We start from the raw sequence: 15,812 nt of genomic DNA, 5'->3' as shown, positions 1-15,812 counted from the left end.
ACATGTTTTTTCATGGGTGCAAACTTTGTCGCCATTGTCCCTTTGCCTGTCTATTACAAAAATACTACTACATTAAAAACCACAACTACAAAACGAATAAGAACATTCAGTGATTAAAAATAAGATATAGTACATAAGTGTGTTTTATTTCTGAGGGCGTCAAAACTAATATCATGAAACACATCTATGTACACGTTCTATGTATATTCATATATATTAGGAAAAATAAGAATTGGATTTGTTGCTCAAAAAAAAGAGAAAAACTACAAAAATGCTACAAAAATAACATAACGGTAGTATTATGATATGTGCAACTACATAATATGCAACTACAGAAATAACACTGCAGTATGTTTAAAAAATACAAAAACAATACTACAAAAACACTGCAAAAACACTACTACAAAAATACTACAAACAATGAATTAGGGAAATACTACAAAAATGCTACATAAATGCAACAAAAACACTCGATAATACAGAGCTATTACAAAGTGGATATCAAATTAAGTGTTTAAAACAAGGACCTACTATTTTATTTTGCTTAAATTCTGAACATTTCAAATCTAATTGTGAGAAAAAAAAATCTTTAAAACAAATTATTATAGCATCTACATGTATGCATTTATATTTAGTCATAAACGCAAAATAGAAAAACTGGATAGGGGTCCAAGCTCGGGCCCTCGGCCATATATTTCAAACCAATGAGGCCTTCAGCTCCAATACTTACTATACGAATAGTAACGGTAACTTTACAACTTTAGTGACTTTACACTGGAGAGTAATTTGAGTGTAAATCATTTTAGTATGACTTGCTTCCCTTACATCCCAACATCAGGATCAATTAGCATCTAAAAGTGTTATGAATCCTAATATAAAAGGAAACTTGCCATCAAAGTTTGTATTACCTCCGAGATATGTTAGCATTCTGTCCATGATGAGCCTATCAATACTCAAACAAGCTAATTTGTACTTGGGCGCCTGCGAACGTCTACAATTACCGCTACACGGACACAATGTCAGCGTCGCCGATTTCTTAATCGGGAAAGTAGCTGTCGGTTGTCCATCAATGAGTCATTTGCATCATTTTTCATTTGCATCTTTGATGGATTTGCTGTCCAGGTGGGAGGTCGGGTGTACTTTTTGAGCGCTTGGGTCTCGATGACTCCCGTGTAACACCCTGCTATTTTGCTATTTCTACCACTTTAAAATCATGGAGGGGTCTGAATTTTTAATGGTAGCTGCATGTCTACTGTGAGAGGGATAAACTAAAAAGAAAAATCCAGCAATCAAAATGCATGATTTTTTTAACAATTTATTTGATTGATACAGCTGCAAATAAGTATTTAAACAACTGTGTATGATCTCAAATTCTGACCCTAAATTGTATACCTCCACAAAGCTGGAAAGGGCTATGGCGCAATTGGCAAGCAGCTTGGTGAAAAAAGGTCCACTGTTGGAGCAATCATTAGAAAATGGAAGAAGCTAAACATAACGGTCAATCTCAATTGAAGCGGAGGTCTAAATGATTCTAAGAAAGGTGAGGAATTTGCCCGGAACTACACGACAGGAGTTGGTCAATTACCTGAAAAGAGCTGGGACCACCGTTTCCAAGGTAACTCTAGGTAATACACTAAGACGTCATGGTTTGAAATCATGCATAGAAGGAAAGGTTCCCCTGCTATGTCAAGGACTGTCTTAAGTTTGCATACGACCTTTTGGATGATACAGAGGGGTCATGGGAAAAGGTTTTATGGTCAGATGAGACCAAAATAGAACTTTTTGGTCATAATTCCACTGAGCGTGTTTGGAGGAAGAAGAATGAAAAGTACAATCCAAAGAACACCACCCTTACTGTGAAGCATGGGGGTGGTAGCATCATGCTTTGGGGGTGTTTTTCTGCACACGGGACAGGAGAAGTGCACTGCATCACAGAGAGGATGACTGGGGCCATGTATTGTGAGATTCTGGGGAAAAACCTCCTTCCTTCAGTCAGAGTATTGAAGCTGGGTCATGGCTGGGTCTTCCAACACGACAACAACCCGAAGCAAACAGCCAGGAAAACCAATGAGTGGCTCCATAAGAAGCATATCAAGGTTCTGGCGTGGCCAGCCAGTCCTCAGACCTGAACCCAATCAAAAATCTCTGTGTTTTTACCCAGAAACCTGACTGATCCAGAGAAGATCTGTTGGGAGGAGTGGGCCTTGATCCCTCCTGCAGTGCAGTCTCTTTCTTTCTGTCGCTCTAATTCTCTCTCACTCAGTCTTTCTCTCTCTACTTTCCTTTGTCTATTTTTCTCTATCTCTCTCCATATATGTTTCTCCCTGTCTTTCTCTCTTTCTCTCTCTTTCTCTCACTTTCTTTCTCTGTCTTTCTATTTCTCTCTCGAAGCACTATACTGGTCAATATGAGTGGCATTATATCTATTTTCAAAATCTACACAGTAGATGCATTTATTCTGAAACAGTAGCTCAAACTCCATTTATAAGTTAAGGTAAGACAATAAGATGTTGTTCTCTTGTTCTGGCAATGAAATAATGAAGAGGAAGTAGGCTTGTTTATTTCTCTCTCACTCAGTCTCTCTTTCTCTCTTTATTTCTGTCGCTCTATTTCTCTTTCACTCAGTCTTTCTCACTGTCTTTCCCTCTGTCTATTTTTCTCTCTCTCCCTCCATATATTTATCTACCTGGGGTGGCAGTGGCTCAGGGGGTAGAGCGCTCGTCTTGGGATCAAGAGATCACATTTCGAATCCCGGCTCCTCCGTGTTACATGGCGAAGTGTCCTTGGGTAAGACATTGAACCCCTAATACCCCCAATAAGCAGGTTAGCGCCTTACATGGCTGCAAGGCCGCTATTGGGAAACGTGAAGCACACTGTAAAGCGCTTTGGGAAGTCTTGACTTGAAAAGCGCTATATAAATGCACATCATTTCATTTCATTTCACCTGTCTTTCTCCCTCTCTTTCTCTCTAATTCTTATTCTCTCTTGAAGCACTCATAACTGGTCGATATGAGTAGCATAATCTATTTTTTCAAGAGCAATCAGTGCCTTCATTCTAAAAGAGTAGCTCATACTTCATTTATAAGTTAAGGTAAGACAATAACCTGGTGCTTTCTTGTTCTGGCAATGGAATCATGAAGAAGAGGTAGGTGAGTCTATTTGTAAGCTCATTGGATGTCATTGGTCATTAGACATAAGTAGCCCTCCATTGTAATACCAAAGGTACTCCATTCTTTGTATGCAAAGGCCACTAACCTTTGCAGAATCACTAGAGCAGTTTGATATTCAGAAAAAGTTCAGAACTCACATAGGGAATTCCGAAAAGACTGAACTCCAGCATGCCGGGGATGGCCCATTTGATGTCGTTCCAATTGGCAGCGTTGTCCCCCAGCCAATGGCCCGAATACTTTCCTACACCTGGAAAGGAGGAGCGGGTCAGCATCAGAGTGCGGTTCCCACCAAATGCACTTTGCAGAGCTCTGAGGAAAACAGAGACAAAGCAAAGTGGTCAGGGACAATGAACATGAAAGGAAACAAACATGGGACTGAGTTGCAGTGATGAGTCGTTGGCGAACCAGACGGCTCTGTGAGCAGGCTCAACATCAATAAGGAGTCGGTTTACTTTAAAACGCTACTCTCTCTCTCTCTCTCTCTCTCTCTCTCTCTCTCTCTCTCTCTCTCTCTCTCTCTCTCTCTCTCTCTCTCTCTCTCTCTCTCTCTCTAACTATGTATATGTCTTTTTTTCTCACTCCGTTGTTCTCTCTCATTCATGCTCTGTCTCCTCTTTCAACTGTCTGTCAATTTCCCTCCCCCTCCCTCTCTCCCTCTTTCTAACTTCCTCTCTATCATTATCTCGTTCTATTCTTTACTCTCTTTCTCTAATTCTGATATCTTTCTTTCTGGTTGTTTTATTCTTTCTCTCTTTATCTTTTTTCTTATTATCTTTCTCACTCTATTTTTCTCCGTCTCACTTCATTTCTATCAATCTCCTTATTTCACTCTTTCTCTTATTCTCTCATTCTCTCTCTCTCTCTGTCTCTCTCTCTCGCACACTTTGTTTTCTTTCTCTCTAACTTTCCTTTTATTTTAGTTACTTTCACTTTTCTCTTGCCATTTTTCTCTTTCCCTCTCTCTGTCTCTCTCTCACTCGCTCCTCTTGGTTTTTATTTATCTATATATTTCCTTTTACTTTAGTTTTCTCTCACACTTTAAATGTTCTCTATCCCTCTCTTCCTTAATCTCTATCTTGTTCCGTCTCTCTCTCTGCCTCTCTGGTTTTCTCTTTTTATCTCTTTTTCCCTCTCCCTCTTTATGTATTTCCCTTGTCCTCTCTATTTCTCTTGTTCCCACTATATCGCTATCTTACATGTTTTTTGTTTTTTTTTTATCTCTCAAGCTCTCTATTTCTCTATATTCTTTTTTCTTTTTCTGTTTACCCTCTTTTTCACACTTACTTTCTTTTTCTCTCTCTTTCCCTCCCTTAAAGCATTAGGGATTGTTCAATATGAGTGGCATTATCTCTGTGTTACTTGCTTAGTATAAACAATTTTAAAGTTTAAATGAGGTAAAAGTTCACTAGCAGCATATTGCATTTTTATAATGCATTAATTTGGTGCGTAAAATGTCATTACTATTAGTAAGATGTAAATCTGGAGAACTGTTTGGAGTAGAAAAAACAACTCTTTTTAGTGATCCGGACCGAAAGAACTGGTTCTTTGAAACGAGCCATAATTCCCATCACTAATGCTCTGCCAAATATCTGAGTAATGTTTAGCCACACATTGCAAAACTGTTTTTTGTTTTGTTTGTTTCAATTAAAATACATGTTTTATGGATAAACTGACAAAGAGAACACTTGGACAGTTTGGCACTTGAGAAAACAGATTCTGAGTTAAAAGGGCTAAAGGGTGAAGAGGTGGAGTGGCCTGGCAAGCTAATAAGAAAAAGAATGTGATAGTTCCACTGAGGGAAGGCAAAAGGGCAGAAGAGATTGTGGAAGACAGACTTCCATGGCACACTGGGGCAAACCTTGACATATCATGCCGGAAAGAAAATAACTAGTAGTCTATGCTCTTTCCTCTTAACACTGCACTGTAATCATCAGGACTGCACCAGCATATTGCACACTTAGATGCAACTATTTTGGGTTTTTGCTGCCAATTCCTCATAGCCCTAAAGTGATTTCAGCCAGTTGGCTTCCGAAGCATAAGTTGGCAAAACACAAACATTGATTTTTGCTCTCACTTTTCAGTAGCCAGCACCATCGAGTAGCCATAGAGACTGTGAACATCGTAGTGGCTGCCCCAGGCCTGCTTGGCATCCATGCACAGAGTCTTACTATACATCACCTCGTCAAGAATCTCTGTGGAGGCAAAGATGGGACAACAGTGATGGATGAACAACGGTATGTGCCCAGGATTGCTGCTGACCACTTTCAGATGTGGCAGCAGAACCGCCCCCTTAAAAGATAGACGGTGCATGGAGTAAACAAGTGGGCGGGGTATTTTAGCCACTTACTTGGAGTGTAGGGAGGATAGTTTAGGTTGTTATCTTCACAACCCTTAGTTGATCCTTTCTTGAAGTTGGCGACTTCATTCATATCCTGCAAAAGGGTGTGAGTCACACTCAAGTTTGAATCTGGGGTTTTAAGATAAGACACCAGAAGACAGACAATGGCTGCAGGGAACAAACACTATCAATTCTAATTGCTTTTGGTTGAAATTCAAGAATGACATTCCATTTCAGGAACAAAAGTGATGAGCTTGAAATCACAATCGATTCAGCTGGGGCCTCAAAATGGAACCCTGAGGAATGCCTTATGGCAGGGAGGTATGGTGCAATTCTAAGGTGGATACAAAACATAAGTAGGATTTAAACAACTCCGGAGACCTAGACATAACACCCCATTTGAGTCCTGCAAAAATTATGGGATTTCCTCCCAGGACCTTTGGACCTCAAGTCTGTATCATGTGGTGTCTGTTTCAGAGTCCCTGTCAAATACTACTAAATATGCTTTACATTAAAAATAAAATACTTCAAAATTTGACGGGAAACATTTTTTTAAGATGCGGCTTGTTTGATAAATGTATTTTTTTACTAATTTATATGTTTGATGTGTAACTTCTATACAGCACACCATATTGTTTAAAGGGAAGGGGTGTTGTGCTTTATTTATTAACTCCTAGGTAAAAAAAAAAAAAAACCCTAATGTGTTATAACAAATTGTAATAATAATACTCATCGGTTGATAACTTGGATTTATTTACATAACCTCACCTGGAGGGTGCTGACATAATTCTCTGCCATTTTGCTGCTACCCATACCCAAAACCAAAAACTTTGCTAAAGCCTGGGCAAAAAAATGAGAAGAAAAATGTTCAAATGTACTCACTTTGAGTGTCGATAGTTTGTTTTCACTATGGATAGTTTGTACACTATGGACTCATTTTCATTGTTTTTTGTTATCTCTTTTTTCTTCTTTTGTTTATTTTTTTTTCCAAGCTTTTTTTCCCCTTGTTTTTTCTCATTTATTTTTACTTCTGTTGCCTTTCCTATTCTCATTTTCCTTTTATTATTTTGAGTCTAGCCTTACACTTATCGTTTTTTCCTTTATTATTATTTATTTTGTTCTATCTTATTTGCCTTTATTTTATGTATCTATTTCTTCTTTTGTTTCTTTTTTAGTTTGTCTTTTCCTTTTTTTTAGCATTATAATTTCCCCTAAAATAATGTATGTTCATAATGTTACATAATAATGTTAAAGAAAAGATGGTATTCCCATCACTATGAGCTTATTTGATTGAGATGATCTACCTGTTAAAGGCAGTTAACTGCTAAATTCTGCAAATATGTAGCATAACACGCTACAGGGACACACAGATGACAGGCAAACAGTGTGAAAAGTGAAATGAATGATAATAGTCCTTCTTTTAACGCGTTTGTTTTCATTTTGTGGTTCAACCTATCACATATTTGCCCTACATCATACCTGACTCATATCAATCCCACTGTTCTGTCTTTATTTTAACGCTACAGGAAATACGTTTTTTGGTGGGCCAACCAAATTCATTTTTCAGAGGGGAGAATTCCCCAAGATGTTCAAACCCACCTCAGCTTCAATGTTGGAGTTTCACTGAATGTGACCAAATAGCTGACTAGACTAGAGAATAGATGCCTGAGTAAGGTTAGATAGTATAAGTGATAGATACATGGTAAAATTATTTTTCTTACATAGCTAACCCAACATCGAGCTTGACATTAGGCGGCCATTCGGGAAATCTCCCGTCCTTCCCGATTAGCATTATGTACCACTGTCAGGGAGGACCAGAACAGAGCAGGGGACCCCAGAGCGTTCGTAACAAGTCTTTATTTGGGGAAGCGTACAGGGTTAGCGGGAGACGCGATGACCGTCGAACGTCAGCAGCAACGCCGTGAAGACAGCTTCGGGACACGTAGCCAATCGTAGCGTGGGACGGAAGCAGGTCGAGTTTACCGGGACTGAAGAGAAGATCGTAGCGTGGAACGGAAGCAGGCAGAATCAGGTAAACAAGTCAAAAATACACAGGAAAATCAAGCGAGTCAAACGAGGTAAAAAGTAATCCTCCGACCAAGAGTTCTCCGCGTAAAGCGTTTAAAAAGGGAGCATTAACCAATCAGGAAGCACATTCCAGCGCGCCACCTGATTACCCCAGGTGGCTCCACTTGGGTAATCATGACAGAACCCCCCCTCAAGGAACGGCTCCAGAAGTTCCCCAGGAAAAAAAAAAATAAACCCACGGCATGTCACAGGGTAACACAGGAAAATCAGGGGGGTCGGATTCAGAAGACTCGGACTCAGGGCGGGCATGTTCAGAAGACTCGGACTCAGGGCGGGCAGGTTCAGAAGAGTCGGACTCAGGGCGGGCAGGTTCAGAAGAGTCGGACTCAGGGCGGGCAGGTTCAGAAGAGTCGGACTCAGGGCGGGCAGGTTCAGAAGAGTCGGACTCAAACAGGCAGGCATGGGAGTCGAACAGGCAGGCATGGGAGTCGAACAGGCAGGCATGGGAGTCATTGCGCAGTCATACGGCCGGAGGTGCCTTAGCCAATTTTGCCACGTCGGAAAGGACTTGCCGAACTGCACATTCTGAAGTGGAATTGAGCTGCTGATTCAGGCTTTCATAGTGGTCAGGGGGCAAATGTACGAACGCGGGGTCCATTCTGGTCGGAGGATTCTGTCAGGGAGGACCAGAACAGAGCAGGGGACCCCAGAGCGTTCGTAACAAGTCTTTATTTGGGGAAGCGTACAGGGTTAGCGGGAGACGCGATGACCGTCGAACGTCAGCAGCAACGCCGTGAAGACAGCTTTGGGACACGTAGCCAATCGTAGCGTGGGACGGAAGCAGGTCGAGTTTACCGGGACTGAAGAGAAGATCGTAGCGTGGAACGGAAGCAGGCAGAATCAGGTAAACAAGTCAAAAATACACAGGAAAATCAAGCGAGTCAAACGAGGTAAAAAGTAATCCTCCGACCAAGAGTTCTCCGCGTAAAGCGTTTAAAAAGGGAGCATTAACCAATCAGGAAGCACATTCCAGCGCGCCACCTGATTACCCCAGGTGGCTCCACTTGGGTAATCATGACAACCACCTTTTAGCTGAAGGGCTAATCTTAAATAATAATTACCCATACCTTATTTTCACCTAATTTTGGACATAATTTTGATGAATGTTTATTTTTTTTTGTATTTTTTTTTTGTATGTGTTTGTCTTGCTGTCGGTCACCCCTCCTGGGGGATATGACCAGGGTAGATAGATAGTAACTTAATAATTTGACACTTTATTTGGGGTTTAAAGAATGTTATGTTTTCATTACACACCAGTATTACTACTTAGGACTGTTACTGAATACGCCCCAACCCTATTGACGGATACTTGGCTCCACTTGTTTGAAAATTCTCTAAAGTACAGCTCAAAATAAAACTTTATGGTTACCAATGATATGTTTTGACTGTCTAGTATTCAATATAGTAATGAAAGCACCAAGATATAGGTTTTTATCTTGGAAAATATAAACCTCAATGTATGTTATGCTAATAAAAAAGTGAATATGTTTAAACTGCCTCTAAATATGTATTTTATTAGGGATTGGAACATGTGTTGCCAGATGGTTAAGCACATTCGATTTTTTAAAAAACTGATCTGAAATAATTTGGCCGAAAATATGTTTTCAAGTCATAATTTATTAAGGACATCTATGACTGAACAATCACATAAATAGTCGATTGTTGTGTTGAAATAATTGAATTATAATTCAAATTGGTTGGCCTTCTTTCAACAATTTAACATTCATGGTATTTTTTTTTATTTTCAGACGGATTTAAGTGTATATCTGGAATTGTATTTAGTTTAAAGTGGATTAAGTACAGTGGGTAAAAGCAATATTTAAACTAAATTATGTTTACTAAAACAAACATGATAGGTAAATATAGTAATTATAGATTTGATAGATAATTAATCACAAAAAAACATTGATAATACTAGGGCTTTTAAATCAGACTCACTATCCAGAGGGCATCATGTTTGATCTCCTTGGAGAATCTCACATACTCATCAGCCCACCAATCGATGCATCCCTCGCTTGTGTAGTCTGGAAACACAGTCTCTCCTGGCCATACCTGAGGAGAGGCAGAGATTTAGTTTTATTATATCTCTCTTAACAAAAAAGGAGAAAAAAAACACAGCATAGAATGTGTCAAAACGGTTTAAAAAATAGAAGGTTGAAAGTAGCCAAGCAAAAGAATCCAGGGAAGGACCCTGCTGAGAGGAGAAATCGATAAAGCATTTGAGCTCCTGAGATGTGACCATGTGATCTAGGTTATCCTGTGTACCATGTAGCATGGAAAACGATTGATCTACTCGGAATGAAAGCAATTTTGCTTCTTGATTTGTGCGAGCCATTATGTTTTGAGAGAAATATCCTTGCGCGGGAAGAAGCTCAAGGTTGGCTCTTTTTTGTTTTGAATTCCTTGACCAATAAAATCAGCTCCAGGATAGAGCGGCATGAATCACCTTTGCATACGTAAGTACTCTTACTTTTTACTTTCTGGCTGAAGTTTTTGGCAGGTGGTCTAAAATGTAAGGGTGTTTTTTATGTGTACAAGTGTATCAAACTTTAATATAAACCCTTTATTTTGATTTTTTTATACAAGTTTTAGTGGGGAAACGTAAGATTAAGCTGTTGTAAAGGTCAACTGTCTCACAAAAACTGCACCGTAGAAAATATTATCAAGAGGGAGGTATAAACGTTTTCTTATTTAAGAGTGTGATCTCTGATTTTAGTAAAGAAAGAAAATAAAGTATCACACCATGATAACATAATAATGGGTTCCAACAAAAGAAACAGTCATTTTAAACAGATTTTTATAGCTGAACAATTTTCTATGAAAAAGTAGGATTGCGTTGTTGTAAATACAAAATATCTTTCAGGACCAGAACGAAAACGGGACCCACATGCGTTACATTTCTCTCAGTTTTATTGGAAGAAAATAAAAGGTTGCACCCACGATCCGGTGATCGCTGGGTGCGGGAACCAGGTCGCTCTGAACGCGGAAGTGGGACTTCCGTGGCGAGCAATGGCGGTGTTGGTCATAGAAAAACGGGTCAGTAGCCGGGACAGGAGAGCAAAAACGTGATCGGAGTCGGAAATGAGTCGTAAGCCAGGAGAGGAGAGTAGACTTGGTCAGGATCAAAAAGGGGTCAAAGCCGGGTAACAGACGGGAGCAAAAAACAGGTGGGAGTCAGGGTCAAAATAGGCTTGCCTAGTGTAAACTGAGGCTCGCAGACGGACTGACAAAAGGGGACGGATAGGACTGGGTTTAAATAGGGACAGACAGCCAATCAGAGTCCGAGGCAGTTGGTGCCAAAGAAGCAGGCACAGGTGACTGATTTATTTATAAAATGAGAAAATCATTCTGCCGATGAAATTTCAAAACAATTTTGAATTACCAATCTAAAGTGATGGCGTTGTTCTACCACCTGCTAGATATGATTATTTGCTGATGAGGAAAAATACTGAAAATCAGCAAAACAACGTCCTATTTAGTAAATGAGAATATTTTGCTTACATTAGGAATACAGTTTTTTCTTTTTTGTAAGAACTTTTTGTTAAAAAGGAAAACATGACTCAAATACGCTAAATGTTCTATAAATTGAGCGAAATACCCAGGTGTATGCTCTCCTATCCCTATCCCAGAGGCTGTTTCCCTGCCTTGGCGGCAAACAAAAGGCCCCTAGGCCACACCCTGGTTTCCTGTCCTGGCGGCAGGGAGAGAGCCCCTCTGAGAAAGCCCCTCAAATAAAGAACCTTGGTTGCGCCCTGGTTTCCTGTCTCAACAGCAAGAGGCAAGGACCTTCAGCCATCATGTTCCTGTTGCTGTAGCCTCCGAAAAGTAAAGGGCTCTCCCTCAAAGAAGGGTGAAAAGCTCGGTCATCTGGGACTGACTCGGTGAAGAGTCCCTCTCCCGTGTTAAGAGATGCCAGATGAGGTGGCTCGGGCATCTGATAAAGACTCCCTCAGGCCGGTGGGAGGCCTCGGGACACACTGGAGAGACTACTTTTGTAGGCTTGAAATGCCTTGGAATCCTATCAGATGAGCCGGATGAAGTGGCCGGGGACAGGGAGGTCTGGGCTTCCCTTCTGAGGCTGCTGCACGGACCCCGGGAAAGCGGAAAATAATGGTTGAATGGAAAATAACACTCACCAGTTGAGAAATATACATATTTATAAAAAAACTATTTGCAGTTTATCTAAGACAGTTTTGGCGTCTATTTTGAAATTCTGACAGAATCAGTCTCCATCTCCTCCCCCAAAATGTAAAATAGGTCTTTTGCTTTCATAGAAAGACGAACAAAGGCATATTTTAATAAGAACAAAAAAAAAACTGGAAATCTACTTATACGTTCAAGCTTGCGCGGTTAAAATAAAATAGCAGCAGTGTGCAATTTACAGAGTCAAAAGCTCAATTCTTTATCAAGTGCTGTTCTGCTCTCTCCCTCAATCTCTCCCTCTCTCCACGCTTAATCTGTGATGTCGTGATGTGGAACATTTTAAGATTAAATACTAATGTGGAATCAATGCATATGTTTGACCTATTATAAGCAGCATGAAAAGGCGATTAACAGTGGGAAGGGGCCTAATCGTGTACATAATCAAAACAAGGCTGTAAAAGCATCGGAGCAACAGAAGTTTATCCCTCACACATGCAACCTTCACAGCGGGTATAAGCCTTTTAAAAACAAGCTATGCGGGAGAACGGAGGCGAGGGGAGGAAATAGCTCACAAGGGGCTTGAACTTCCATTAGGGCCTTGTATAGTTTGATGGAAATTGGGACAAACTAGTCGTACAGTCATTAGGATACACACAAATACACTTGCTTGATAGATGACCTACTATTGAAGGAAGAAGCTTAAATGTAAACACCACTATTGTCCATCTATTAATCTCGATACAAATTGGAATATGTGTAATGAACGACTCAGTCCAGTATTGCCCTTTGAAGCATCTCATCTCATCAGCCGTACCGCTTATCCTCATTAGGGTCGCGGGGGGCTGGAGCCCATCCCAGCCATCTCCGGGCAGTGGGCAGGGGACACCCTGAACTGGTTGCCAGCCAATCGCAGGGCACACGGGACAGACAACTCACTCGCTCATTCACACCTAGGGACAATTTTGACCGGCCAATTCACCTGAAATGCATGTTTTATGAATACAATTCACATTTTTATAGAAAACCATACAATGTTGATATCCTAAACAAGGCTTTCTGCAAATTTCACTCATGTGTTGCCATGGCATATACATGTTTTTAGAAGCTTTGTCCCTGAGTTCCAAAACATAAAAATACAATTATTTGTGTAGTATTTTATGAAAAACAATCCAAAGACTTTGCCTCTGGGATTTTTTTTAGGAGAATAAATAACCACTAAATGGCAGGGATGACTTTGCCTAGATCATTGTCAACACATCGAGGATCCCTCACTTCCTCGTATTCATTCATGTAAGCGGCCCCCGAGTGACCAAAATTGTGTGATCACGTCACCGGAAATATCCGGCGCTGAAAAGTTATCGTACAGTTGATCCATCATTCATGCATAAGTTCAGTGTTCTTGCAATAAAATGTTATTTTGATCACAATGTGCTCTTGCGTTAATGGAACACAATTTTTAGATATTGGAGGTACCACTAATGCAAAAAAAAAAAAAAAAAACACGCCATTGTAAAGGTTCTGCCTTGAATAGTATCCTTTAACAAAAAAGGCGTTTTTCTCAGTTTTTTGGAAACAAGTGTTTTCAAAAAAATGTGTTGAACATCTAGTAATATGCTTTTTTTTCCTAATGAAAGCTTCAGGCTTTCCTTTCAAATGCTTATACTTTTTCAAAAATGAGTCAAAAAGGTTAAAAAATACCTGGTACCCACACTTCTCATTCAAAAGAAATGTCTGGCAATGAATGAGGTTATATAACATATGAACAACAACAACAGACGACCAGGGGACGTGCTGGTGACTTACACCAGCGTTATAGTTTTTTGGGTATCTTGTTTTAGACTGATGGTGATGTTTCACTGAATATTTTGTATTTTGAAATCATATTCTGAATCTCAAGAGATCAAGTGTTGTGGCATTTGTGTATCAAAAGTCCGGCGGCCCACCGGCGGGCTGTTGGAACATTAAGGGGTGAGGGAACAGTATATTATCAAAAATATTCCTGTGTACCATATTTCTTTATAAATATATCAAGTTTCAATCTGGGTACATATGGCTTATAGTCAGGTGCGGCCTGTGTATGCAAATAAATATATTTTTTTTTATGTTCACAATTATATGTTTGTTCACCTCTCCCAATAATGGAGTTTCTCCGTCCTTTTCGGTGACCCAGGCTTTCTTTTGGTTTCCCCGATCAAAGGATTCATATGGTAGACCTCCAAGTCTTTTGCTGGTGGCAATAGCAGGATCCTGGTACACATGAGAAACACATTTCAAAATCAAACTTTTACTAAGAAAACAGGAAGAAAACGGGTAAAAACGTCATGTGAAAATGTATAACTTGAATAACAAGTCAGGCTTCTATTACTGTTATTGAATTTCATATTTGATAGCCAACATGGGGTGTTATCTTTTCTAAATAATAATTTATCCAAGTAATTTGGCCTTTGTAACGCAAATGATTTTGACTCAAAAAAAAGCATTGACAGGTGTCTTGTAATGAGCACTTTTCTCCTTTTCTGATCTATATGATGTTCTTTTAGATATTTTTTACTGAAATATTCCGCACCAAAATGAGGATGTATTTCTGTCCTTTCTCGTGAAGGTAGTCAGCAAACTGAGGCAGCTCACTGAACTTGACTTTGTCGTATGTGAAGTCTTTCTTTTCCTCCATGTAGTCGATGTCTGTGTACTGGATTTCCTGCACGATAAAAATGTCATAAATATATCAAAGTTTATGATAGCTAAAAAAAAAAAAAAAAAAAAAGCAATGGATGTCGTGTCATCGCCAACATGTTTTATATAGGTCCTTGTTTGTAGACCGGGTGGACATGTTGGCCTGGGGAGGGATGGGCACCACCCGGCTGTACTTGTCCAATACGCACTGCAGGATATTTGGCCCCTACGACTCTAGTGGTTAAGGGATCCACCCAATCAACCAACTATCAAACCAACACACCAACCAACCATATAAACGTCACAGGTGATGCAATGCATATAACACAAAATGATCATTTAAATTTTAGAACAAAGTATTTTTTCCCTCAGTGATTTAGTTTCAAACTGTCACACGTCGCCCCCTGTAAACTCCAAGAGCAGGTTCATCTCTGAAGAGCGGATTGGGGGTTTACACAGAAAAACAATGGCGACCAGGTGATGAGAGTTCTGTATCTGAGTCAGATAAGGCGACTTCTACTGCTCCTGTAAAAATGTAAACCAGTACTAGATGTGACTTCTAGGAGAGTAAATCCCTATTTTGTGATTCTTAATTTGTTGGAAATACATGTGCAACTGATGATCAACTTTGTATTAACACATTCATTCATTTTCTAGCTGCATGTTCTCACAGGGGTTACATAGCTTCTGGAACCCTCCTCAACTGACTGCAGGCCATGGGTAAGGGACAGCCAGAACTGGTCACTAATAACTCACACTTCCTATGGACAATTTTGACTGGCAAATATATTCAGGATGTGGAAGGAAACCGGAGTACCCAGAGAAAAACAGAGAGACGAGTAGCTGGAATTGAACAGGACCTCTGAACTGTTAGAGAGACCTGCCTACCAGTAAGCCAACGTACCACCCTCTAATACACGAGATTAGAGATATAATTAATCAGTCGTATAATAAAAAAAAAACTGTTATATTTGATATGTCATCATCTTGAAATGCATATGAACCAATCACTTAAAATGTATATATAAAGCACGTTTCAGCCAACAGATTGTAAATGCATGATTTGAAACACCATAACCTTTGTAATGACAATAAAAATAAATAAATGAATAAACATAATCAGTGACTCATATTTGGTAATCAGACAATAGCCTGATTGGTAGAGATTCTTACAAAACACTGCTGTTGTGATACAGTTTTATGAGGTTATGAAGTATAAAGGTTAATATTATTACATTTCCTTGACAATGGCATTTGAAAACCTATTTTCAGATGTGATTTCTGTCCCTTGTGCAAATAAGATGTGGCATCTACGAAAATGTCTTCCAAAACTGGTATTTATCGAGAACCAAAGATGAAGGGAGAGGTCATATTTTGATCAGAAGTAATGGGATGACAAA

The 15,812-nt window shown here is 39.7% G+C and overlaps 1 protein-coding gene across 1 annotated transcript in view; it reads right to left on the bottom strand.

The window, feature by feature from the left end:
* Window positions 1-15,812, bottom strand: part of si (sucrase-isomaltase) — a 126,246-nt gene that overhangs the window by 83,390 nt on the left and 27,044 nt on the right. Inside the window, exons 11-16 of the mRNA XM_088346169.1 lie at window positions 14,306-14,437; window positions 13,867-13,986; window positions 9,535-9,648; window positions 5,518-5,602; window positions 5,245-5,362; window positions 3,308-3,479 (exon numbers count right to left, since the gene is read on the bottom strand). Of these exons, the coding sequence (XP_088202295.1) occupies window positions 3,308-3,479; window positions 5,245-5,362; window positions 5,518-5,602; window positions 9,535-9,648; window positions 13,867-13,986; window positions 14,306-14,437 (741 nt within the window). The remainder of the gene's footprint in view (window positions 1-3,307; window positions 3,480-5,244; window positions 5,363-5,517; window positions 5,603-9,534; window positions 9,649-13,866; window positions 13,987-14,305; window positions 14,438-15,812) is intronic.

The sequence above is a fragment of the Urocampus carinirostris genome, chromosome 10 (assembly GCF_059441175.1).
Source record: "Urocampus carinirostris isolate Australia breed hairy pipefish chromosome 10, RoL_Ucar_1.0, whole genome shotgun sequence".
Taxonomy (NCBI): domain Eukaryota; kingdom Metazoa; phylum Chordata; class Actinopteri; order Syngnathiformes; family Syngnathidae; genus Urocampus; species Urocampus carinirostris.
The sequence above is the reverse complement of the archived record's forward strand: the minus strand, read 5'-3'. Positions and strand labels throughout refer to the sequence as shown.